Source organism: Eucalyptus grandis, chromosome 5 (genome assembly GCF_016545825.1).
Source record: "Eucalyptus grandis isolate ANBG69807.140 chromosome 5, ASM1654582v1, whole genome shotgun sequence".
Classification (NCBI taxonomy): Eukaryota; Viridiplantae; Streptophyta; class Magnoliopsida; order Myrtales; family Myrtaceae; genus Eucalyptus; species Eucalyptus grandis.
The window spans coordinates 14,631,434-14,652,680 of record NC_052616.1 but is presented as its reverse complement, the minus strand read 5'-3'; the positions used below and the strand labels follow the sequence as shown (position 1 = coordinate 14,652,680).

The 21,247-nt window shown below is 39.7% G+C and overlaps 1 protein-coding gene across 1 annotated transcript; it reads left to right on the top strand.

Annotated features, from left to right (window-relative positions):
• Positions 1–225: 225 nt before the first annotated feature.
• Positions 226–1,107, top strand: LOC120293665. The gene is made up of 2 exons (XM_039313368.1): positions 226–385; positions 470–1,107. Exons 1-2 carry the CDS (start codon positions 226–228, stop codon positions 1,105–1,107), a joined length of 798 nt encoding a protein of 265 aa, XP_039169302.1.
• Positions 1,108–21,247: the final 20,140 nt, after the last annotated feature.

The following is a 21,247-nucleotide window of genomic DNA, read 5'->3' as shown; positions in this document are numbered from 1 at the left end:
TATTTGAGCAAAAAGTTCACCACATCAGAACAAAACTATTCCAAATGAGAAAAAACATGCGCCGCATTAGTATGGGTGTTGCATAGGCTCCGACAGTATACCTTGCATTACCAAACTTTCCTCGTAACTGAAAGTGATCCGATCAAGTATTTGCTCAGTCGCCCAGCATTGGTAGGAAAGTTGGCCAAATGGCAAATCCTGATCTCGGAATTTGACATTCAAGTGATGTCGCAAAAATCAGTTAAAGGATGGGTGATTGCTGATATGTTAGCAGACTATCCTAAAGGAGTACGCAAGGATAATCCCCCGGACGATCGAATATCCGCGGTAGAAGAAGACACATGGACTATGTTCTTCGACGGAGCTGTAAATTTGTCAGGCTCTGGCACTGGGGCAGTCTTGATATCCCCAAATGGACAACATTATCCCGTGGCTGCAAAATTGATATTTCCATGCACCAACAATATAGCCGAGTATGAAGCATGCATCCTCGGCCTGCAAGCGGCTATTGAAATGGGAGTGACAAAGCTAAAGGTGTTCGGCGATTCTACCTTAATAATCCTCCAGACATTGGGCGAATGGAAGACAAAAGACGCCAAACTTGTGCCTTATCATGGTTACTTAGAAAAATTGGCGAGAAAATTCCAAGACATCTCGTTTGAATACCTACCTAGAATTCATAATCAGTTCGCTGATGCATTAGCAACGCTATCATCCATGTTGCAAGCAACGAAAAGGTTAGAAGTAGAGCCTTTAAAAATTGAAGTCCTGGCAAGACAGGCCTACTGCATGGCTATTACTGAAGAACTCGATGGGAAACCCTGGTATTACGATATCATGAAATACGTCCAAAAGCAAGAGTTCCTTGAACAAAGCACTCCCTCTGATCGAAAATACCTAATGAAAATGGCTTCAAAGTTTTTCGTCAGCGGTGAAAATCTGTACAAAAGATCATATGACTCAGTCCTGCTAAGATGTGTGGATGCAGCTGAAGCCACACGAATAATGCAAGAAATACATGAGGGAGTATGTGGCCCTCACATGAATGGATGTATGTTGGCCAAGAAGATAATGAGACTGGGTTATTACTGGCTCCCCTTAGAATGATTGTGCTCAGCATGTACGGAGTTGTCATCGTTGTCAAATTCATGGGGATAAGATAAATGTCCTCCAACTGAATTGCATCAATTATCTGAGCCATGGTCGTTTTCAATGTGGGGCATCGATGTAATTGGCCCAATTAACCCAAAGGCGTCAAACGGGCACTGGTTCATCTTGGTTGCAATTGATTACTTTTCAAAATGGATTGAGGCCACATCATATGCAAGCGTAACTGCACGAAATGTCATGAAGTTTATCAAACATGACATAATCGCTCGATATGGCGTGCCAGATTCCATCATCATCGACAATGGGACAAATCTGAACAACAAGCTGATTGATCAATTATTTTCTAAGTTCAAGATCCAGCATTTGAACTCATCCCCTTATCGTCCACAAATGAATGGGGTTGTTGAGGCCGCCAACAAGAACATCAAGAGAATCCTAACCAAGACGGCTAAAAATTGCCGCGACTGGCATGAGAGGCTACCCTTCGCACTGACAGCATATCGAACTTCGATTCGAACTTCTACTAGGGCAACCCCTTTTTCCCCGGTTTATGGTATGGAGGCAGTTTTACCTGTGGAAGTAGAAATCCCTTCCCTACGAATTTTATCCCAGGCTGGATTATCTGAGGAAGAATGGACACAACAAAGGCTCGAGCAGCTGAACATGATCGATGAAAAGCGACTGAAAGCCCTCTGCCACGGTCAGTGTTATCAGCAGAAGGTAGCTCGATCATTTAATCAAAAGGTGCGACCCAAGAACTTCGAGATAGACAAGTTAGTCCTGAGAAAGACGCTGCCAATCTTTCCAGAGCCTGGAGGCAAGTTCGCCCCAAATTACAAGGGTCCTTATGTAATAAAAAAGATACTCCCCGGAGGAGCCTTGATCCTAACTAAGATGGATGGGCGAGAATTCTCTAAACCAGTTAATTCGGATGCTGTAAAAAAATACTATCCTTAAAAGATGTTCCTTGTCTGGCATTGTCAAACACTTCTCTATCAGATTGAAAATGCCTATGCACCTTTCATATATGAGTGATGTATCTACACCATCATAAAGAATGTGTGTTCGGTTGACTTAATGAAGGAAAATGAATGGTAATTACCAGCATTTAGGGAAATGTCGAAAATCAAGTAGCAAACTCGATGGCATAACTTGAGCAAATCGACATTACCCAGGCAGACGTGTAAGAGTAATCCATGTCAATTTCGCCCAGCTCGGTGTAAAGGACGCATCATTCATGAGCCGGTCTATTTAGAAGGAACCTTCTGTCCCAATTAGCAATCTTAGAATCTGAAAGCCTCACTTCTTGTTCTAGATGCATGCTCTCGCAAGAAGTAATTATCCATCTCAAATTCTGTAGAAGTTTGAGATACATGACTGTGCCCAATGCCGCTAATCAAAGACAGAATGGGAAATTCCCCAAAAGGAATGCGTTGAAAGTGAGTCAGCAACCAGCAATCATGCCTATGTGGCCACAAGTAAGAAAGGCCGGTTGAAGGAAGCATGGATCTGTAAAGAGACTGTCATTGACATTCAAGTATCCCTAGAAGCCAGCTCATATAAACTCTGGGGAAATGCAGCTTGCTGTCATTTCTAACACTCACTCTCTGAACTTATATTGACAGGAAGCATTGGGATTCAAGGGCCAGGCTTAATGGTTAAATGGGGCAAACCAAGTGATCCAAACCCGAGACGAGAGCAGGGACACCCGATCAAATTCTCCTTTAGCTGATTATTCACGTGTCATGTCCCTAATCAATATGAGCAATCTATCTACACCCATTTGTTAATAGCCGTTTGTTAATAACTCTTTTGATATTTAAAATTCAATACTTTTGTGAATACCATTTTACCAAGTAAGCACCCCTAAAGCTGTTAATAGGCTTTCCTTGAGAAAAAGCCGTCCATTTATTTTGAATGTACAAACTCTTTTGCATCATACGCTGCATACCTTTTTCCAGGTGAATTTTGCGTGGTGATTTTGTCTGTCTAAATCTTTGATTCTATTAAGGATTATTAGAATAGACAGCTAAGTGAAGAATAAGAGATTAATTGAGCATGCTGGATGAGGCGCGTCAGAATGATGACAGGCAAGCCATATCCTACACACAGTCCCCCATCTATACACTTGTAAGATGAGTACAGAAGATTCCATGACTACAGGGTAAAGAGTTCTCTCGCGAATGGTACGATAACCAAAATGGTGAGAGGCATTTCATTGCTCACCCCATTAAGCCCCATATACTGGTGAAGCTTCTCTCATATCCCCGTCAAAGAACCACCCCACACTGGGGCAAGTCAAAAACAAGTCAGCATCACAAGGTGAGAAAGGGGATAGAAATTTTCTTGCTTGCACTTGCATCAATCTTCGAGTGTCTTTATTGCATATGAACACTCGCGTTAATTTAAGTGCCCTAGAGTCATGAAGAGCAATTCTTTCTTCATGCACTTGTATTCATTGTACAACCCAAGTGAGTCTGCAATTTTACCCTCACATCAAGACAAAGCAGAAGTTATTATAGCCTGAGCGCCAGTTGAAGATGAAGACTCAAGAGTCTAATAACAGTGCTTCGATTAAGCTTGTTAAGATCAGCTCTCAAGCAACAAGAATGAAAAAGCAGGGGCATAAAAAAGCAGTGTACCTGGTAAAAGCAAGGTCAATGCCCATAAATGAAGAACTAAAATAAAAATAGGGGCATGAAAAAGCAGTGTGCCTGGTAAAAGCAAGGCCAATGCCCCCTAGTAAAAATACAGCCAAGAAAAAGTTGTTATGGTCCATAGAGCCTCCATCAGACAAGAAAGACGAGTGACATATGCTGAGACAATCATCAGCTCTCACCCTCTTACATGTGAGCCAAGTCTACGTCACATTCCCATTGTTAAAGTCTTTTCAGACTAGGGGCACTTCAATTAACATAGGATTTCATATGTGCATAAGCATCGCTTGAAGAAGTACGAGCAAGATTACTCTATCTCATTTCGTAGGGTTCTTGACTTGCAAACCTGGAGATGATCGCACAGCATTTTTGTTCATAAGCCTTGACCTCGACGGTCCCATTTGATGAGCCGTTAACCAAGTCTTCATCACAATTTCAACAAAGACCTCTCACATTGGTAAAGTTGTACCATTTGCGAGAATACTCGGACCCCTGTTGACATGATGACAGTGAGACAGTGTGGTCCTTATAAATCCTGCATCAATGGTCAGGATAGCATTTTCCATGAGAGTGAGTGAAAAGTCCTTTCAGACTGAAAGTCCCTTATCTGGCATGCTCAAGATGTCTACATTCTAAATGAAGGTTGTCTTTCAAAATATTTCCCAATGGAATTCAAATGATACACAACCGACAAAATTGTTATGCATAAATCACATTTAAATTCATGAATTTACAGCATATACAATCATGTGTGCATATTGTGCAAATAGCAGACATACTCTCAGAGATCAGAGATATTACCAGATAAGCATATCCCTGTCCCCATTTGTCTTAAAGTACCTATCACTATCCAGGTACTCTCTTCTTGACACTTGACCTATTCGAGTTGTCCCTTGAGTTTCGATGCTTACTGCTGTCTTAGCATCCCATTGTCTTTGAGTACCGGCCACCGTCCGGATACTCCTTTTTCCTGACACTCGACCTATTCGAGTTGTCCCTAGAGTATTGATACTTGTGACTGACCAAGTATCCCTTTATTGTTGAATACCTACTGCTGTCTAGGTATCCCTATTATTTTTTAGTACCAGCCACCGTTCGGATACTCCCTTTTCCTGACACTCGACCTGTTCGAGTTATCCCCAGAGTATTAATACTTGTGACTGACCAAGTATCTCTTGGAATACCTACTACTGTCTAGGTATCCCCATATCTTTAAGTACCCACCGTTGTCCAGGTACTTCCTTTTTATGACACCCAGCTTACCCAAGTTGTCCCCAAATAGTAGTAGCTGTTCACGCATTCCACTGCTTTGTGTGCTTGTGCCTACCCAGGTATGCTTTCTTACACTTGAACCAACTGAGTGGTCCCAGGTTGTATTAAATACTTGTGTTCATCCAAGTATTTCAATACTTTGTACACCTGTGGCTATCCAAGTGTTCCACCCCTTTTAAGTGCCTGCGGCCATCCAGGTAAGCCTCATGCTACATTCAAGTTTATGTTGCCAGGAGGTGAGAAACCTTTATGAATATGCGGGGCACGTCCTCGATATTCCCATTACCAAGAGGTGAGAGACCTTCACGAATATCCCAGGTACACCCTCGATATTTCCCAATTGCCGGAAGGTGGGACACCTGCATAAATATCCAAGGTATGTTCTCAATATTTCCAATTATCAAGTACCCCTTCGATACTAATGAATGACCAAGTATCCCCCAAGAATTCATACTTGTGATCATCCAAGTACCCCTTCAATGCCTATGGTCAGCCAAATACCCATTTTGACACCTGCAAAGGTCCAAATACCCTTCAGGTTGGTACTTGTGAATACCCAGGTACTCTTTGATATGCTTGTGAATGTCCAAGTATCTTCCACAAATCGATGCCTTGATAAAGATCGGCGCATCTACCGAGAAAGGTCAGGTACCAACTGGTGTCCTCGATACAAATCAGGCACCCACAAATGAGATGCCCTGAGAAAGGTCGGTGCATCTCCCATCAAGGTGACCGAAGAAAGGTTTGGGTCCTAGACAAACCAGTGATTGTTTTAACAAGCGACCGAAGAATGGTTCGAGTCTGAGACAAACCACTAATTACTCCAATAGGCAACCGAAGAATGGTTCGGGTCCTGGAGGAGCAATTTCCCGTCAAGGCGACCAAAGAAAGGTTCGGGTCCTAGACAAACCAGTGATTGTTTTAACAAGCGACCGAAGAATGGTTCGGGTCCTGGAGAAGCAATTTCCTATCACGGCGATCGAAGAATGGTTCGGGTCCGAGACAAACCACTTATTACTCCAATAGGCGACCGAAGAATGGTTCGAGTCCTAGAGGAGCAATTTCCCGTCAAGGCAACCGAAGAAAGGTTCGGGTCCTAGACAAACTAGTGATTGTTTTAATAGGCGACCGAAAAATGGTTCGGGTCCTAGAGAAGCAATTTCCCATCACGGCAACCGAAGAATGGTTCGGGTCCGAGACAAACCACTGATTACTCCAATAGGCGACCGAAAAATGGTTCGAGTCCTAGAGGAGCAATCTCCCATCAAGGCGACCGAAGAAAAGTTCGGGTCCTAGACAAACACCTGATTGTTTTAACAAGCAACCGAAGAATGGTTCGGGCCCTGGAGAAGCCATTTCCCGTCACGGCGACCGAAGAATGGTTCGGGTCTTGGAGGAGCAATTTCCCGTCAAGTCGACCGAAGAAAGGTTCGGGTCCTAGACAAACCATTGATTGTTTTAACAGGCGACCGAAGAATGGTTCGGGTCCTGGAGAAGCAATTTCCCGTCACGGCGACCGAAGAATGGTTCGGGTCCGAGACAAACCACTGATTACTCCAATAGGCGACCGAAGAATGGTTCGGGTCCTGGAGGAGCAATCTCCCGTCAAGGCAACCGAAGAAAGGTTCGGGTCCTAGACAAACTAGTGATTGTTTTAACAGGCGACCGAAGAATAGTTCGGGTCCTAGAGAAGCAATTTCCCGTCATGGCGACCGAAGAATGGTTCGGGTCCGAGACAAACCACTGATTACTCCAATAGGCGACCGAAAAATGGTTCGAGTCCTGGAGGAGCAATCTCCCATCAAGGCGATCGAAGAAAGGTTCGGGTCCTAGATAAACCATTGATTGTTTTAACACGCGACCGAAGAATGGTTCGGGTCCTGGAGAAGCAATTTCCCGTCACGGCGACCGAAGAATGGTTCGGGTCCCTGGAGGAGCAATCTCCCGTCAAGGCGACCGAAGAAAGGTTCGGGTCATAGACAAACCATTGATTGTTTTAACGGGCGACCGAAGAATGGTTCGGGTCCCGGAGAAGCAATTTCCGTCACGGCGACCGAAGAATGGCTCGGGTCCGAGACAAACCACTGATTACTCCAATAGGCGACCGAAGAATGGTTCGGGTCCTAGACAAACCACTGATTGTTTTAACAGGCAACCGAAGAATGGTTCGGGTCTTGGAGAAACAATTTCCCGTCACGGCGACCGAAGAATGGTTCGGGTCTGAGACAAACCACTGATTACTCCAATAGGCAACCGAAGAATAGTTCGAGTCCTGGAGGAGCAATCTCCCATCAAGGCGACCGAAGAAAAGTTCGGGTCCTAGACAAACGCCTGATTATTTTAACAGGCAACCAAAGAATGGTTCGGGTCCTGGAGAAGCAATTTCCCGTCACGGCGACCAAAGAATGGTTCGAGTCCTGGAGGAGCAATTTCCCGTCAAGGCGACCAAAGAAAGGTTCAGGTCCTAGATAAATCATTGATTGTTTTAACAAGCGACCGAAGAATGGTTCGAGCCCTAGAAAAGCAACCTCCTCATATCACCAGGTAAGATGACGCCTTGATACTTGCTAAACTCGGGGTTCACACCCTATCTCACTCACTCCTAGTAAGTAACTATAGGTATCTTCTTATCTGTCTTAATATGTAAAGTTATATTGCTCTTTTTGCATAGGATAATAGGTCTCAAATAAAATATAATCTACTACGCATGTACGGGTAAAATTTAGGCATCAGTTTGTCTTTGAATGCAACCTCTGCGAGCTCACCTTCAAAGAGGGCAGCTGTTGACGCCTAAAATTAGGCTTTATTATTATTTTTTTATTTAATTTTCGGATAATAAACCAAACAAGAAAAGCGAAAAAAGCCAAAATAGAAAAGAAGCAAAGAAGCAGCCCCCGCATGGGCCTTCGGCCCATCATCGCCTCAAGCCCGGCCCCTCCGTGTCGTCTTCTTCCTTGCGCCACTGAAGAGCACGCGCGGGCAGGCGCGACACCGGAGAAGCATGAGCGGACGGCGGTCGTGTGCGGAGCAAAGGAGCAGGTGGCGTCGACGGGACGTGACCAGAGGAAGCGATGATGGCCGATGGGATGGCGGTCCAACCGGCGGGTCGAAGCCTCGCCGACCGGCCACTCCCGCGCCTATAAATAGAGGGGGCCACCGTCGACGAAGGGGGGCCGAGAAGAATCGAAAGCTGCAGATCCTCAAAACCTCCCACTGAGAGACTTCAGAAGGGGGGCCGAGGACGAGCATGCCGAGATCCAAGGTCGGCCAAAGAAGCGAGCACAAAGACACATAGAGACAAAGAGAGAGAGAGGCCACCGGAGCTCGGGGTCCCCTAAGAGACTTCAGGGAGCTCGAGTGCAGGCCGGCCGTGGTGTGGTGAGCTCGAAGGGGTCCCCGAGAGACTTCGGGGAGCTTGACGAGCGAACCCGAGGGAGAGAGAGAGTGTTCCGGCCAGATTTGACCAAGCTCAGGTCTCGCCGTCGCCGTCGTCGCGAACCGCCCTCCTGCCGTCGCCGTCCCCGTTCGAGAGAAGGTAAAAAAGCATCATCATTCATCGTAGCCGTCGTCGCCGTCGCCATTGCCACCTTCGTCGTCACCGCCGTAGTCGCCGTCGCCGCCGAACACCTCGGTTCCCCCCTCCCCTTCGGTGCCGTAGATTCGCAAACCCTAGGGTTTGGGATTTTCCGGGTCATCGAATCGGATTCGGGCCTCAGAGCCGGGTAGGGTTTCGAGAAGTTTCGAGCGGCGGGAAGCGGGTCGACGAGCCGAGTCGTAGAGCGGGTTGTCGAGCCGGGTCATCGGGCGGGCCGGGCATCCCTAAATGCTCGGCCACAGCGACGTTTTTTTTTTTAAAAAAAAAGGTCGGGCCCGCGTGTTTTGGGGCTAGCCCAGGTCGAACCCAACCCACGGATCTGACCCGGGTAGGCTTATTAATTTATGTAATATTTTAATAAAAAAAGAAAAAAAGAAAAAAATAATTTATTTTCAAAAAATATTTTAATTTCTAGAAAACCGAAAAAATGTTTTAAAATGTTAAAAAAATTTATTTTCCAAAAAAAATGCCAAAAATAAAAATAAAAAAAAAAAAAGGGCCAAAAATTCAGAAAAAGCCAAAAAGACTTGTATTTTTCCGAAATACCAAAAAACCTAAAAATCCCTTTTGTGTCCAAAAATTAGAAAAATACTCAGAAAATGTTTTTTTCCTCCCGAAAATGCATGGAAAATCTCTCGAATATCCAAAAACCTCAGGGTTTAAACAAGATTAGGTACCGAAAGGGTATTAGTGATTAACTAGTGTAATCAAGTCCTCGATCGTAATTTCTCTGGTTGTGTAGGAGTGAGTATTTCTCCCGATACTTCGCTTGGGTTTCTAATCAACCCACCCCAAATCGATTAGTGGCGACTCCATCTTAAAAATTGATTTACAGATTAAAAACTTGAACCATTAAATCGTGAATTGGTAGACTTGGGAGAGTCGAGGCATAACTAATTCCAGCCAAGCCATTAGCCTCCTTAGGCGCTTGTACCCAATTGCTGACGCCGAAAAAAAGAGGTCGCGACACCAACATTCGATTTCGATACTCAGGCAGAAGTGTCTTCATGAACAAATCCATCAGCTCCTTTTTTGTCGGCTTTGGAGTTATCTGAGTGGCTACAGTCCTCCATCTCGTGACATATGCCTTGAAAGATTACGTCCTCTTCTTCTCAGTGCGAAGTAAATCTTCTCGAGATGGAGTGACATCAATATTATACTTATATTGCTTGAAGAAGGCATCTGTCAAATCCTCTTAAGTCTCCAGCAGATTAATCTTCTTCATAATGTACCATTGAAGCGCCGGTCCTGTCAAGCTTGCTTGAAATTGTTGAATCATCAAAGGGATGTTATCAACATATTGGGTCATCCTGATCACATACGTTTGCAAATGGATCTTCGGGCAAGAGGTGCCATCATACTTTTCAAAGTCTGGCATTTTGAACTTCTTTGGCATCTTGATTTTTGCATAATGGGACAGATCAATTGGGTCTTGGCTAAATGAACCCTACAGCTGCTTAAGTTTCTCCTCGATTTTCGCCAAGCGTTTTTCTTGCTCAGTCTTCGGTACAGCCGGCTGTATCACTTGTATCTCATCATCAACAACAATTTGAGGTGCGTCAATGATTTTAACCCTGGAGGCATCATCAGAGGATGATGGCCCAACTGCGGATGTATTCTTGCCTTTATCTCTCGGATCAGCTGTATTCTTGCCTTTATCTCTTGGATCAACCATGGGAGCATGTTGTGGTAACACCACTTCAACTTGTGTAGCTGGTGGAGCAGTGTTTGCTTGGAGAGAATCGATTTGCTTAGAGAGCTGCTCAAGAACATTTAGAACCTGCTTCATCTCCGATTCGAGAGCAGCGATGCGAGTTTGTTCAGCAACACGTGTTTGTTCGGCGTTATCAGCCATTGCTGCTCTAGAACGAGTACGGATTGGCGATCTTGGATTAGCCGTGTTGTCACCTATCAATGTAAATAATGTAGTAAGTATCATAACAAATGAGATTGGTCCATGACAACGGTCAATCGCTTATTTTATTAAGTGAAATCAAATTCTAAAGACATCAACTTAAAATGTTAAAATAACTCCCTAGGAAATTAAATTCCTAAAACATCAATCTAGGAAATTGAAATAACATCATAAAGCCAGAATTAAGCTCCTAAATCTAGCGACTCTTTTCTATACACAATTGGGAGATCACAATCTTTCGAAGCTTCTTGTTCTGTCAAACCAACTCAGAAATACAAGCTTCTTTCCTTTCCACTGTTTCTTCAAAATTTTCAATTTGTGCTTTACGAGTGGGCTTCATGGTCACTTCAGGTATCACGGGAAGTAGAGCTTAAGGGATCTCGTGATGGTGGATATAATAATCCGAGGCATGAAAAATCCTCTCATTTCCTTTCAATCTTCTAGGCACCACAATCTTTTCCGGATGGCATTCCTTCCATGCATTTTCAAGACGCTCGATCTCATCAAGTTATTTGTGATCCTTGCGCACGAAGCGGGCTTGAAATAGATCCATTCGGAGAGGAGGTGGGATATCTTGGAGCACTCGATACTGGCAGGCCACTCTATAAGGATAGTAAGATGTTGCACCAGTAATTCCCATCAGCGGAATTGGATTATTAGTCTTATGAGAGAAACGAGCCACGCTAACATGGAACCATTTAGCATACCATAGGAAGCCCTTAAGATCTGGATTTTTAAGAAAAGTCACCCAATCGGAAAATGATTTTCCGGTATATTTTTTTCTAAGATCGAAAATCTTTTTATTGGGTGATCAAATTCACCTCAACGCATGAAATTACCAAACTCTTTCATGTGAGAAAGAAACCAAATCTGTAAAAGCTCAGGAGAGGCATTCATGATTTTTTCTCCATTTTGTTTAAAACAGTTGAGGGACAAAAATGTCTTAGCCAAAATCATGTTTATAAAGTTCATGCCAGCGCATGCTTGTCTGACCACCCATGCAATCGAGGGATCAATAGCATTTTTTTCGGTGAGGAAATATTATAAGTCCAAAGAATGCTAAGATGAATATCCTACCCTTTTGGCGTATTGAAGACTGATTTAAAAAATGATTAGCCAAAAAGGAGAAAGGGCATGCATTACAATTAGCTTTCAAAACTTTCTTAACCTCATCCGTTTTAATTTTTAGAAATTGAGATAAAATTGATGTGGGTTCCATACCAAGAGGTGGCCTAACAAGTTCAGTCTCAAGGGGCATTCCTATGATGACGCTATACTCTTCCAGTGTTGGAGTTAGCTCATTCTTACCAAAAATAAATGTAGCCGTCTCGGGACACCAAAAGTGCGATATAGCTTGCAAAACACCACTATGGACTCTAATATCCAAAAGGGGGATGAGCCGTCCCAGTATCGACTCCATATAATCTTGACCTTCTTTACTTGAATTGTTCCACCACCCTCTGAGCTCAATCTTGGAAGTTGGAATGAATTGAACATCGGATCTCCCCATTGCATATAAAATAAGACCGACGACGAAACCTAATGTCATGGACCAACGAAATTGCAAGTAAGTAAATTGCAATAGTGAGAATTTAAACAACTTACTTTTACTGGGAAGAGATGACAATCACATAGACACACGCATGAAATGTGGGACTCGATTTCTATCTAGATGGCTTAACAAAGTGGAGCTAAGAGGATGATCTGACCGTTGCAGTCTCGCATTAACGTGTCAGGTCCTCCTAACCCGGCTTAGTCAAATGGAATGTTTAATATCACGCAGTCTCGCGAATATGGACAAACACATTCGACACCATGAAGAACTTTCGGGGAAGAGAAGGTCAACCTCTATATAGCAGTCTCGCTTTAGAGGAAGTATCCTTCTCAACACCATCCTAAGAATCCTATCGCAGCCTAGGTCCGGCAGCAGGTTGTGTGTGCAATAGTGTAGTGCTAAAAACAATAAAACATGCACAACAGTTTAATTGCAAACAACACTTCTATAATTTAAATTCAACCATTCATCCTTAACTCCAACCTGCAAAACAAGGGTTAGCAAAGACTACTCCCCTTATACCTCCCATCTGCAAAAACATTTAACGCTTCATGTTAGGAGCGTACCTTGTTTCCATGCTGCCAAACAAAATATTTAAAATAAAAATAAAAAATAAAAACAGGCCTATGTCCACTATGAGTTTTAACTCTGTCCCCAGCGGAGTCGCCAAGCTGTCGCAACCTAAATTTTTTCAGGACAATCCTAAAGTTTAGGTTAATGGATTACTAAGTCCGAAGACTTGGCTCGGACCCTCCCAAGTCCTACCAATCGCGACTTGAAATTAATCTATTTAAATATGCAATTATATTCAATTTGGAGCCACCACTAACCAATTAGGGTTGGTTAGAAACCCAACTAAAGTATGGGAGAATACTTTACTTTTGCGAACTAGAGATTCAGTAGGTCCGGGGACATGATTACGCTAGATTAGTCTAACGTCCTTTCGGTACCTTTTATTTTAATTTCAAAAATATTTTGCAGGCAATATTGATTAATTTTAACTTAAACTACTAACATGGAAATGGTGGTCATGCGGGTGCACAATCAATAAAGTAACATTCAATAAAAATGCATGCTCTAAACATGATTTCTAAATGACATGACACCTAATTTTTCTTTTTTCTTTTAAAAATGTTAATTATATGCAATCTTAATTTAAACTTAATATGCATGAATTTTACTTTAATGACATGCGAGATGCAATTTATATGATATGACTTAAACTTATCACTATATGTATGCAATCTAATTTATATAATTCTAAATATGCATGCACTACGTGATATGGGATGAATGACATGGTATTTCTACATGCATGCTCCTTTATGATTTTTTTAATAATGATTTATTTTTTAATGCATATATGCAACCTATGCTAAATAATGATGATATGAATTAACCTATTAGCTAACTAAGGAAATGATCTTTTTGTGTTTCTTTCTTTTTTAATGACATAACCTTTTTTATTGAAAAGAAAGTAACTTAATGGTGCAATGATCATCTTTTAACATTTTCCTTTTTATTAAAAAAATAAACTATAAATCATATTGCATGCATAACATTTTTTTCTTTTGTTTTACTAAATGAAAATTGACTTAATCTAAAAATATCTAGGTGGGTTACTTTAATATGAAATGTGTATGGACCTAAGGACTTAAGTTCTAGATATGACATTATTTTATTAATAAACAAATTCTAGTTGAACCTATTATGCAAATTAACTAACATGTACCTAATATTTTTTTGATTTTTTTATTGAAATTCAAAATTAATAAAGAATAATTAAACTATCTAAAGTGAATAACATTCTAATTTATTTTAAGAATCAATTTAATTTTAACTATATCTTATCCTAAAAGCTATATAAAAAAAAATGCCAACATTATTTAAAATTAGCCCTAACAAAAATCACCCATCTAAAAGTATAATCTAAAAATTATAATCCTATAAATGCAATTCTAATTTACTAACCCTAAAAATACCGTCCTAATTTACTAAACCTAAATGCTCTAATGCAATATTTAGATTTTTATGCACTTTTTTATTTTCATTTCATCTTTCCAAGCAAGTAATTATTTTAAAAAGAATGAAGATAAGAATTAAAATAACCGAAAAAATAATGCATTGTCTCACGGATTAAATTAACAATTATTTTAACTCTAATATGGTTTAACAATTAGAATACTATCAAAATTCCTAAAAATTAAAGTAATTAAAAAAATGACCCGACGTCTTACAGGTCAAATTAATAATTACCCTAATTTGGGATAAAATTCCTAATGTCTACAAGGTCTACAAATATTAACATACAATACTACAATTCAAATAATTTAACTTAAAAAATAAGCTAACATGAAATAAGTAAAAAACAAAAATATACTACCTAATTTCCTTTTTTTTTTTTTTTTCTTTTCCTCGCTTTCTTCACCCACGGCCGAGCCAGCTTCGGTGGATCACCGAGGGTTGGGTCGTCGGCGTTCAGAGCTTCGGCAAAGACCAGCAACGAGCTGATCGACGGCGAGCGATGGCGCGGTGCAGTGTCCAGTGATGGTGGTTCGGTGATGGGTCGTGGTGGCCGAAGCTGAGGCTGTCCGTCGGAGGTCCGGCAAGGTAGACCTGCTACAAAACAGAGGATCGCCTCGGCAGTAGCTGATGGCTTCGCTCAGTCTTGGGCGAAGGAGAAAACCCAACAGCAAGGAGGTCGCTCGAGCGTGTAGCAGCTCGCTCAGGCGGAGGACTCGGGGCTGGCGGACGAGGCAACAGGGAGGCGTGGCGTCACGGGTCGTCACGGATCAGCATAATGTGGAGTGGCGTCACTTTGGGCAGGGGGCGCGCGGTGGTCGCGAGTTGCGGCTCGGCAGGGCTTCAGGTCGGCATCGGGATGCGGAGGTGATGGCGTCGCACTCCGGCAGAGGGTGCGGTCGTTGCACGCTGTGTGATGGTGCGGGTGGTGAGACGAACGTTAGTGTCGCGCGGTGGCCGACGAAACGGAAGTCCGGTTGCTGGTGTACCGGCGAGGAGTGCTGATGGAGTTGAGCGGCGATGCGAGCAGAGGATCTCGGACCTAGGTGGCCGGCGGTGCGATGCCCCGGCTGCTGGTGCATTGATGTGTGCGACAAGGGAAGAAGACAGTGGACAGTAACTGTCTTTTCACCTCTGTTTTGCCTTTTGCTTTTTTCTTTTCCTCAAGTTTCTTTTCTTGCTCTTCTCGAAGACCTACGGACGGCTTCTTCTCTCCCTTCCTTTTTCTTCTTTTTCTTACTTTTCTCTCTCACCTGACACTCTCTCTCACTCTCTACCGAAGACTTCCCCCCATTCACTTTCTGCCATTGTACTTCTTCTCTTTTTCTCTTCAATTTAATATTTTTTGGACGAATAATGAAGAGAAGCTTAGGGGTGTGCAAAATAGCCGAGAATCGCCCGAACCGCCCGGAACCGAACTGGAACCGCCCAGAATCGATGGTTCTTGAGGGAACCGGTCTAGTTCCCAGTTCCCATTTATGGGAACTGGTGGGTACCGGTCCGGTTCCCGATTCCATGGTCGGATCTACCCGCCCGTCCACCCGAACCAGACCCGAACCTTTTAATATTTAAAAAAATTATTAAAAGAAATCCTAGATCTCATCTCACTCCTTTCATCTTCGGCTTCTAATCCTATCACCATTTCGTTGCGTTTACTTTTCCCGCCATCCGCATCTCCACGTACTTAAATTTATTTTTCTTTCTTTGGCTTGCTTTGATGTCACATAGTCGTTCTATGTTGAAAACCAAAATTGTTTCGCGTCAAGATCGGTTCCATGGATCCACCCGGGAACTGGATCGGACCGACGGTCCGGTTCTCAAGTGGATCCATGCAACAAACGGGTGGATCCGATTCTAATTTTGTAGAAGAAAATATGAGATGCCATTTACGACGACCACTATACAATTATGACTACACATGAGCAGTCAATCACAACATGCATGAGAATGCAACCTAATTTGTACCTTGTCATTATATGATTATTTTTTTCCCTTTTGAAAAAAAAAATTCCTATTTCCTTATCATTACTAAAATAAATGAAAAAAAAACATGGAGTCTTAAGCAATTTGTTGAAATTGCACAACATTTACAGTAATTCATACATACCTATTATGTTCCATACTTAGTTATCACTTTGCCAGTACCTCTATTTTTCATGTTCACCGTATATTTAGTTATAAGAACCTATGGAAACAGTGATCCATTACAGAGTCAAGTGGCTAGACCAATAGAATATGCTTGTCATTTATACCCAAAATATTTAAATATCTTTTCTTGTTTGTATCAGGCAATATCGTAACCCCCGATATTATATACTTAGGGATGATATATAATATCTAAAACTACATTTAATCAATAATTACGACGTATATCGTTGGAAACTTCTTAGTCATCCGTATAAAAGATGGGCAAAAATCTTCTCACCGGTCTTTTCAGTTTGTTTCTTATGTGGAAGAAAATATGAGATGTCATTTACGAGGACCACTATACAATTATGACTACACAAGAGCGGTCAATCACGGCATGCATGAGAATGCAACCTAATTTCTACCTTGTCATTATATGACTATCTTTTTTCCCTTTTGAAAAAATAATGCCTATTTCCTTAACATTACTTAAATAAATGAAAACAAAAACATGGAGTCTTAAGCAATTTGTTCAAATTACACGACATCTACAGTAAAACATAAATACCTATTATGTTCCATATTTAATTATCACTTTGTCAGTACCTCAATTTTTCATGTTCATTGTATATTTAATTATAAGAACCTATGAAAACAGTGACCCACTACAAAGTCAAGTGGCTAAACCAATAGAATAAGCCTGTCATTTATACCCTAATTATTTAGATATTTTTTCTTATTTGTATCAGTCGATATCGTAACCCCCGATATTATATACTTAGGGATGATATATAATATCTAAAACTACTTTTAATCAATAATTACGACGTATATCGTTGGAAACTTCTTAACCATCCATATAAAAGATGGGCAAAAGTCTTCTTGCAGGTCTTTCAAGTTTCTTTCTTTTGTGGAAGAAAATATGAGATGCCATTTACGAGGACCACTATACAATTATGACTACACATGAGCAGTCAATCATAGCATCCATGAGAATGCGACCTAATTTGTACCTTGTCATTATATGAATATTTTTTTCCCTTTTGAAAAAAAAAAATGCCTATTTCCTTAACATTACTAAAATAACTGAAAAAAACACATGGAGTCTTAAGCAATTTGTTGAAATTGCACAACATTTACAGTAATTCATACATACCTATTATGTTCCATATTTAGTTATCACTTTGTCAGTACCTCAATTTTTCATGTTCACCGTATATTTAGGTATAAGAACCTATGGAAACAGTGATCCATTACAGAGTCAAGTGGCTAGACCAATAGAATATGCTTGTCATTTATACCCAAAATATTTAAATATTTTTTCTTGTTTGTCTCAAGCAATATCGTAACCCCCGATATTATATACTTAGGGATGATATATAATATCTAAAACTACTTTTAATCAATAATTACGACGTATAACGTTGGAAACTTCTTAGTCATCCATATAAAAGATGGGCAAAAATCTTCTCGCGGGTCTTTTAAGTTTGTTTCTTTTGTGGAAGAAAATATGAGATGTCATTTACGAGGACCACTATAAAATTATGACTACACAAGAGCGGTCAATCACGGCATGCATGAGAATGCGACCTAATTGTACCTTGTCATTATATGACTATCTTTTTTCCCTTTTGCAAAAATAATGCCTATTTCCTTAACATTACTTAAATAAATGAAAAAAAAAACAAAACAAAAACATGGAGTCTTAAGCAATTTGTTGAAATTGCACAACATCTACAGTAAAACATAAATACCTATTGTGTTCGATATTTAATTATCACTTTGTTAGTACCTCAATTTTTCATGTTCATTGTATATTTAATTATAAGAACCTATGAAAATAGTGACCCACTACAAAGTCAAGTGGTTAGACCAATAGAATAAGCCTGTCATTTATACCCTAAATACTTAGATATTTTTCTTATTTGTATCAGGTAATATCGTAACCCCCGATATTATATACTTAGGGATGATATATAATATCTAAAACTACTTTTAATCGATAATTATGACGTATATCGTTGGAAACTTCTTAATCATCCATATAAAAGATGGCCAAAAGTCTTCTTGCAGGTCTTTCAAGTTTCTTTCTTTTGTGGAAGAAAATATGAGATGCCATTTACAAGGACCACTATACAATTATGACTACACATGAGCAGTCAATCATAGATGCATGAGAATGCGACCTAATTTGTACCTTGTCATTATATGATTAATTTTTTTCCCTTTTTGAAAAAAAAAAAAAAAAAAAAACGCCTATTTCCTTAACATTACTAAAATAAATGAAAAAAATGGAGTCTTAAGCAATTTGTTGAAATTGCACAACATTTACAGTAATTCATACACACCTATTATGTTCCATAGTTAGTTATCACTTTGTAAGTACCTCAATTTTTCATGTTCACCGTATATTTAGTTCTAAGAACCTATGGAAATAGTGATCCATTACAGAGTCAAGTGGCTAGACCAATAGAATATGCTTGTCATTTATACCCAAAATATTTAAATATTTTTTCTTGTTTGTATCAAGCGATATCATAACCCCCGATATTTTATACTTAGGGATGATATATAATATCTAAAACTACTTTTTAATCAATAATTACGACGTATAACGTTGGAAACTTCTTAGTCATCCATATGAAAGATGGGCAAAAATCTTCTCGCGGGTCTTTTAAGTTTGCTTCTTATGTGGAAGAAAATATGAGATGTCATTTACGAGGACCACTATACAATTATGACTACACAAGAGCGGTCAATCATGGCATGCATGAGAATGCGACCTAATTTGCACCTTGTCATTATATGACTATCTTTTTCCCCTTTTGAAAAAATAATGCCTATTTCCTTAACATTACTTATATAAATGAAAGAAAGAAAAACATGGAGTCTTAAGCAATTTGTTGAAATTGCACAACATCTACAGTAAAACAGAAATACCTATTATGTTCCATATTTAATTATCACTTTGTTAGTACCTCAATTTTTCATGTTCATTGTATATTTAATTATAAGAACCTATGAAAACAGTGACCCGCTACAAAGTCAAGTGCCTAGACCAATAGAATAAGCCTGTCATTTATACCGTAAATATTTAAATATTTTTCTTATTTGTATCAAGCGATATCGTAACCCCGATATTATATACTTAGGGAGGATATATAATATCTAAAACTACTTTTAATCAATAATTACAACGTATATCGTTGGAAACTTCTTAATCATCCATATAAAAGATGGGCAAAAGTCTTCTCGCGGGTCTTTCAAGTTTGTTTCTTTTGTGGAAGAAAATATGAGATGCCATTTACGAGGACCACTATACAATTATGACTACACATGAGCAGTCAATCACAGCATCTATGAGAATGCGACCTAATTTGTACCTTGTCATTATATGATTATTTATTTTCCCTTTTGGAAAAAAATGCCTATTTCCTTAACAATACTAAAATAAATGAAAAAAAAATGGAGTCTTATGCAATTTGTTGTAAATGCAAAACATTTACAGTAATTCATACATATCTATCATGTTCCATATTTAGTTATCACTTTGTTAGTGCCTCAATTTTTCATGTTCACCGTATATTTAGTTATATGAACCTATGGAAACAGTGATCTATTACAGAGTCAAGTGGCTAGACCAATAGAATATGCTTGTCATTTATCCCCAAAATATTTAAATATTTTTTCTTGCTTGTGTCAGGCGATATCATAACCCCCAATATTATATATTTAGGGATGATATATAATATCTAAAACTACTTTTAATCAATAATTACGACGTATAACGTTGGAAACTTCTTAGTCATCCATATAAAAGATGGGCAAAAATCTTCTCGCGGGTCTTTTAAGTTTGTTTCTTATGTGGAAGAAAATATGAGATGTCATTTACGAGGACCACTATACAATTATGACTACACAAGAGTGGTCAATCACGGCATGCATGAGAATGCGACCTAATTGGTACCTTGTCATTATATGACTATCTTTTTCCCCTTTTGAAAAAATAATGCCTATTTCCTTAAAATTACTTAAATAAATGAAAAAAAAAAATAGGGAGTCTTAAGCAATTTGTTGAAATTGCACAACATCTACAGTAAAACATAAATACCTATTATGTTCCATATTTAATTATCACTTTGTCAGTACCTCAATTTTTCATGTTCATTGTATATTTAATTATAAGAACCTATGAAAACAGTGACCCGCTACAAAGTCAAGTGCCTAGACCAATAGAATAAGCCTGTCATTTATACCGTAAATATTTAAATATTTTTTCTTATTTGTATCAAGCGATATCGTAACCCCCGATATTATATACTTAGGGATGATATATAATATCTAAAACTACTTTTAATCAATAATTACGACGTATATCGTTGGAAACTTCTTAATCATCCATATAAAAGATGGGCAAAAGTCTTCTCGCGGGTCTTTCAAGTTTGTTTCTTTTGTGGAAGAAAATACGAGATGCCATTTACTAGGACCACTATACAATTATGACTACACATGAGCATTCAATCACAGCATGCATGAGAATGCGACCTAATTTGTACCTTGTCATTATATGATTATTTATTTTCCCTTTTGGAAAAAAAATGCCTATTTCCTTAACAATACTAAAATAAATGAAAAAAAAAAAAGTGGAGTCTTAAGCAATTTGTGGGAATTGCACAACATCTATAGTAAACATACATACCTATTATGTTCCATATTTAATTATCACTTTGTCATTACCTCAATTTTTCGCGGTCATTGTATATTTAGTTATAAGAACCAATGGAAACAGTGACCCATTACAAAATCAAGTGGCTAGACCAATAGAATATGCCTGTCATTTATACCCTAAATATTTAAATATTTTTTCTTGTTTATATCACGCGATATCTGGAGTTAAATTTCACATCAAATTCGAATTGGCCCATTTGATCTAATTTGAAGTAGTTTTTGTTTTTTTTTTTTTGGTCAGAATTGAAAGTAGGTGATTAAAACTG

Excerpts from the sequence above, each read along its gene's own strand:
- LOC120293665 (XM_039313368.1), top strand. The coding sequence starts at position 226 with ATGTCGCAAAAATCAGTTAAAGGATGGGTGATTGCTGATATGTTAGCA. Across the intron at positions 386-469 it reads TGTAAATTTGTCAGGCTCTG|CCGAGTATGAAGCATGCATC; the intron begins GCACTGGGGCAG and ends CCAACAATATAG.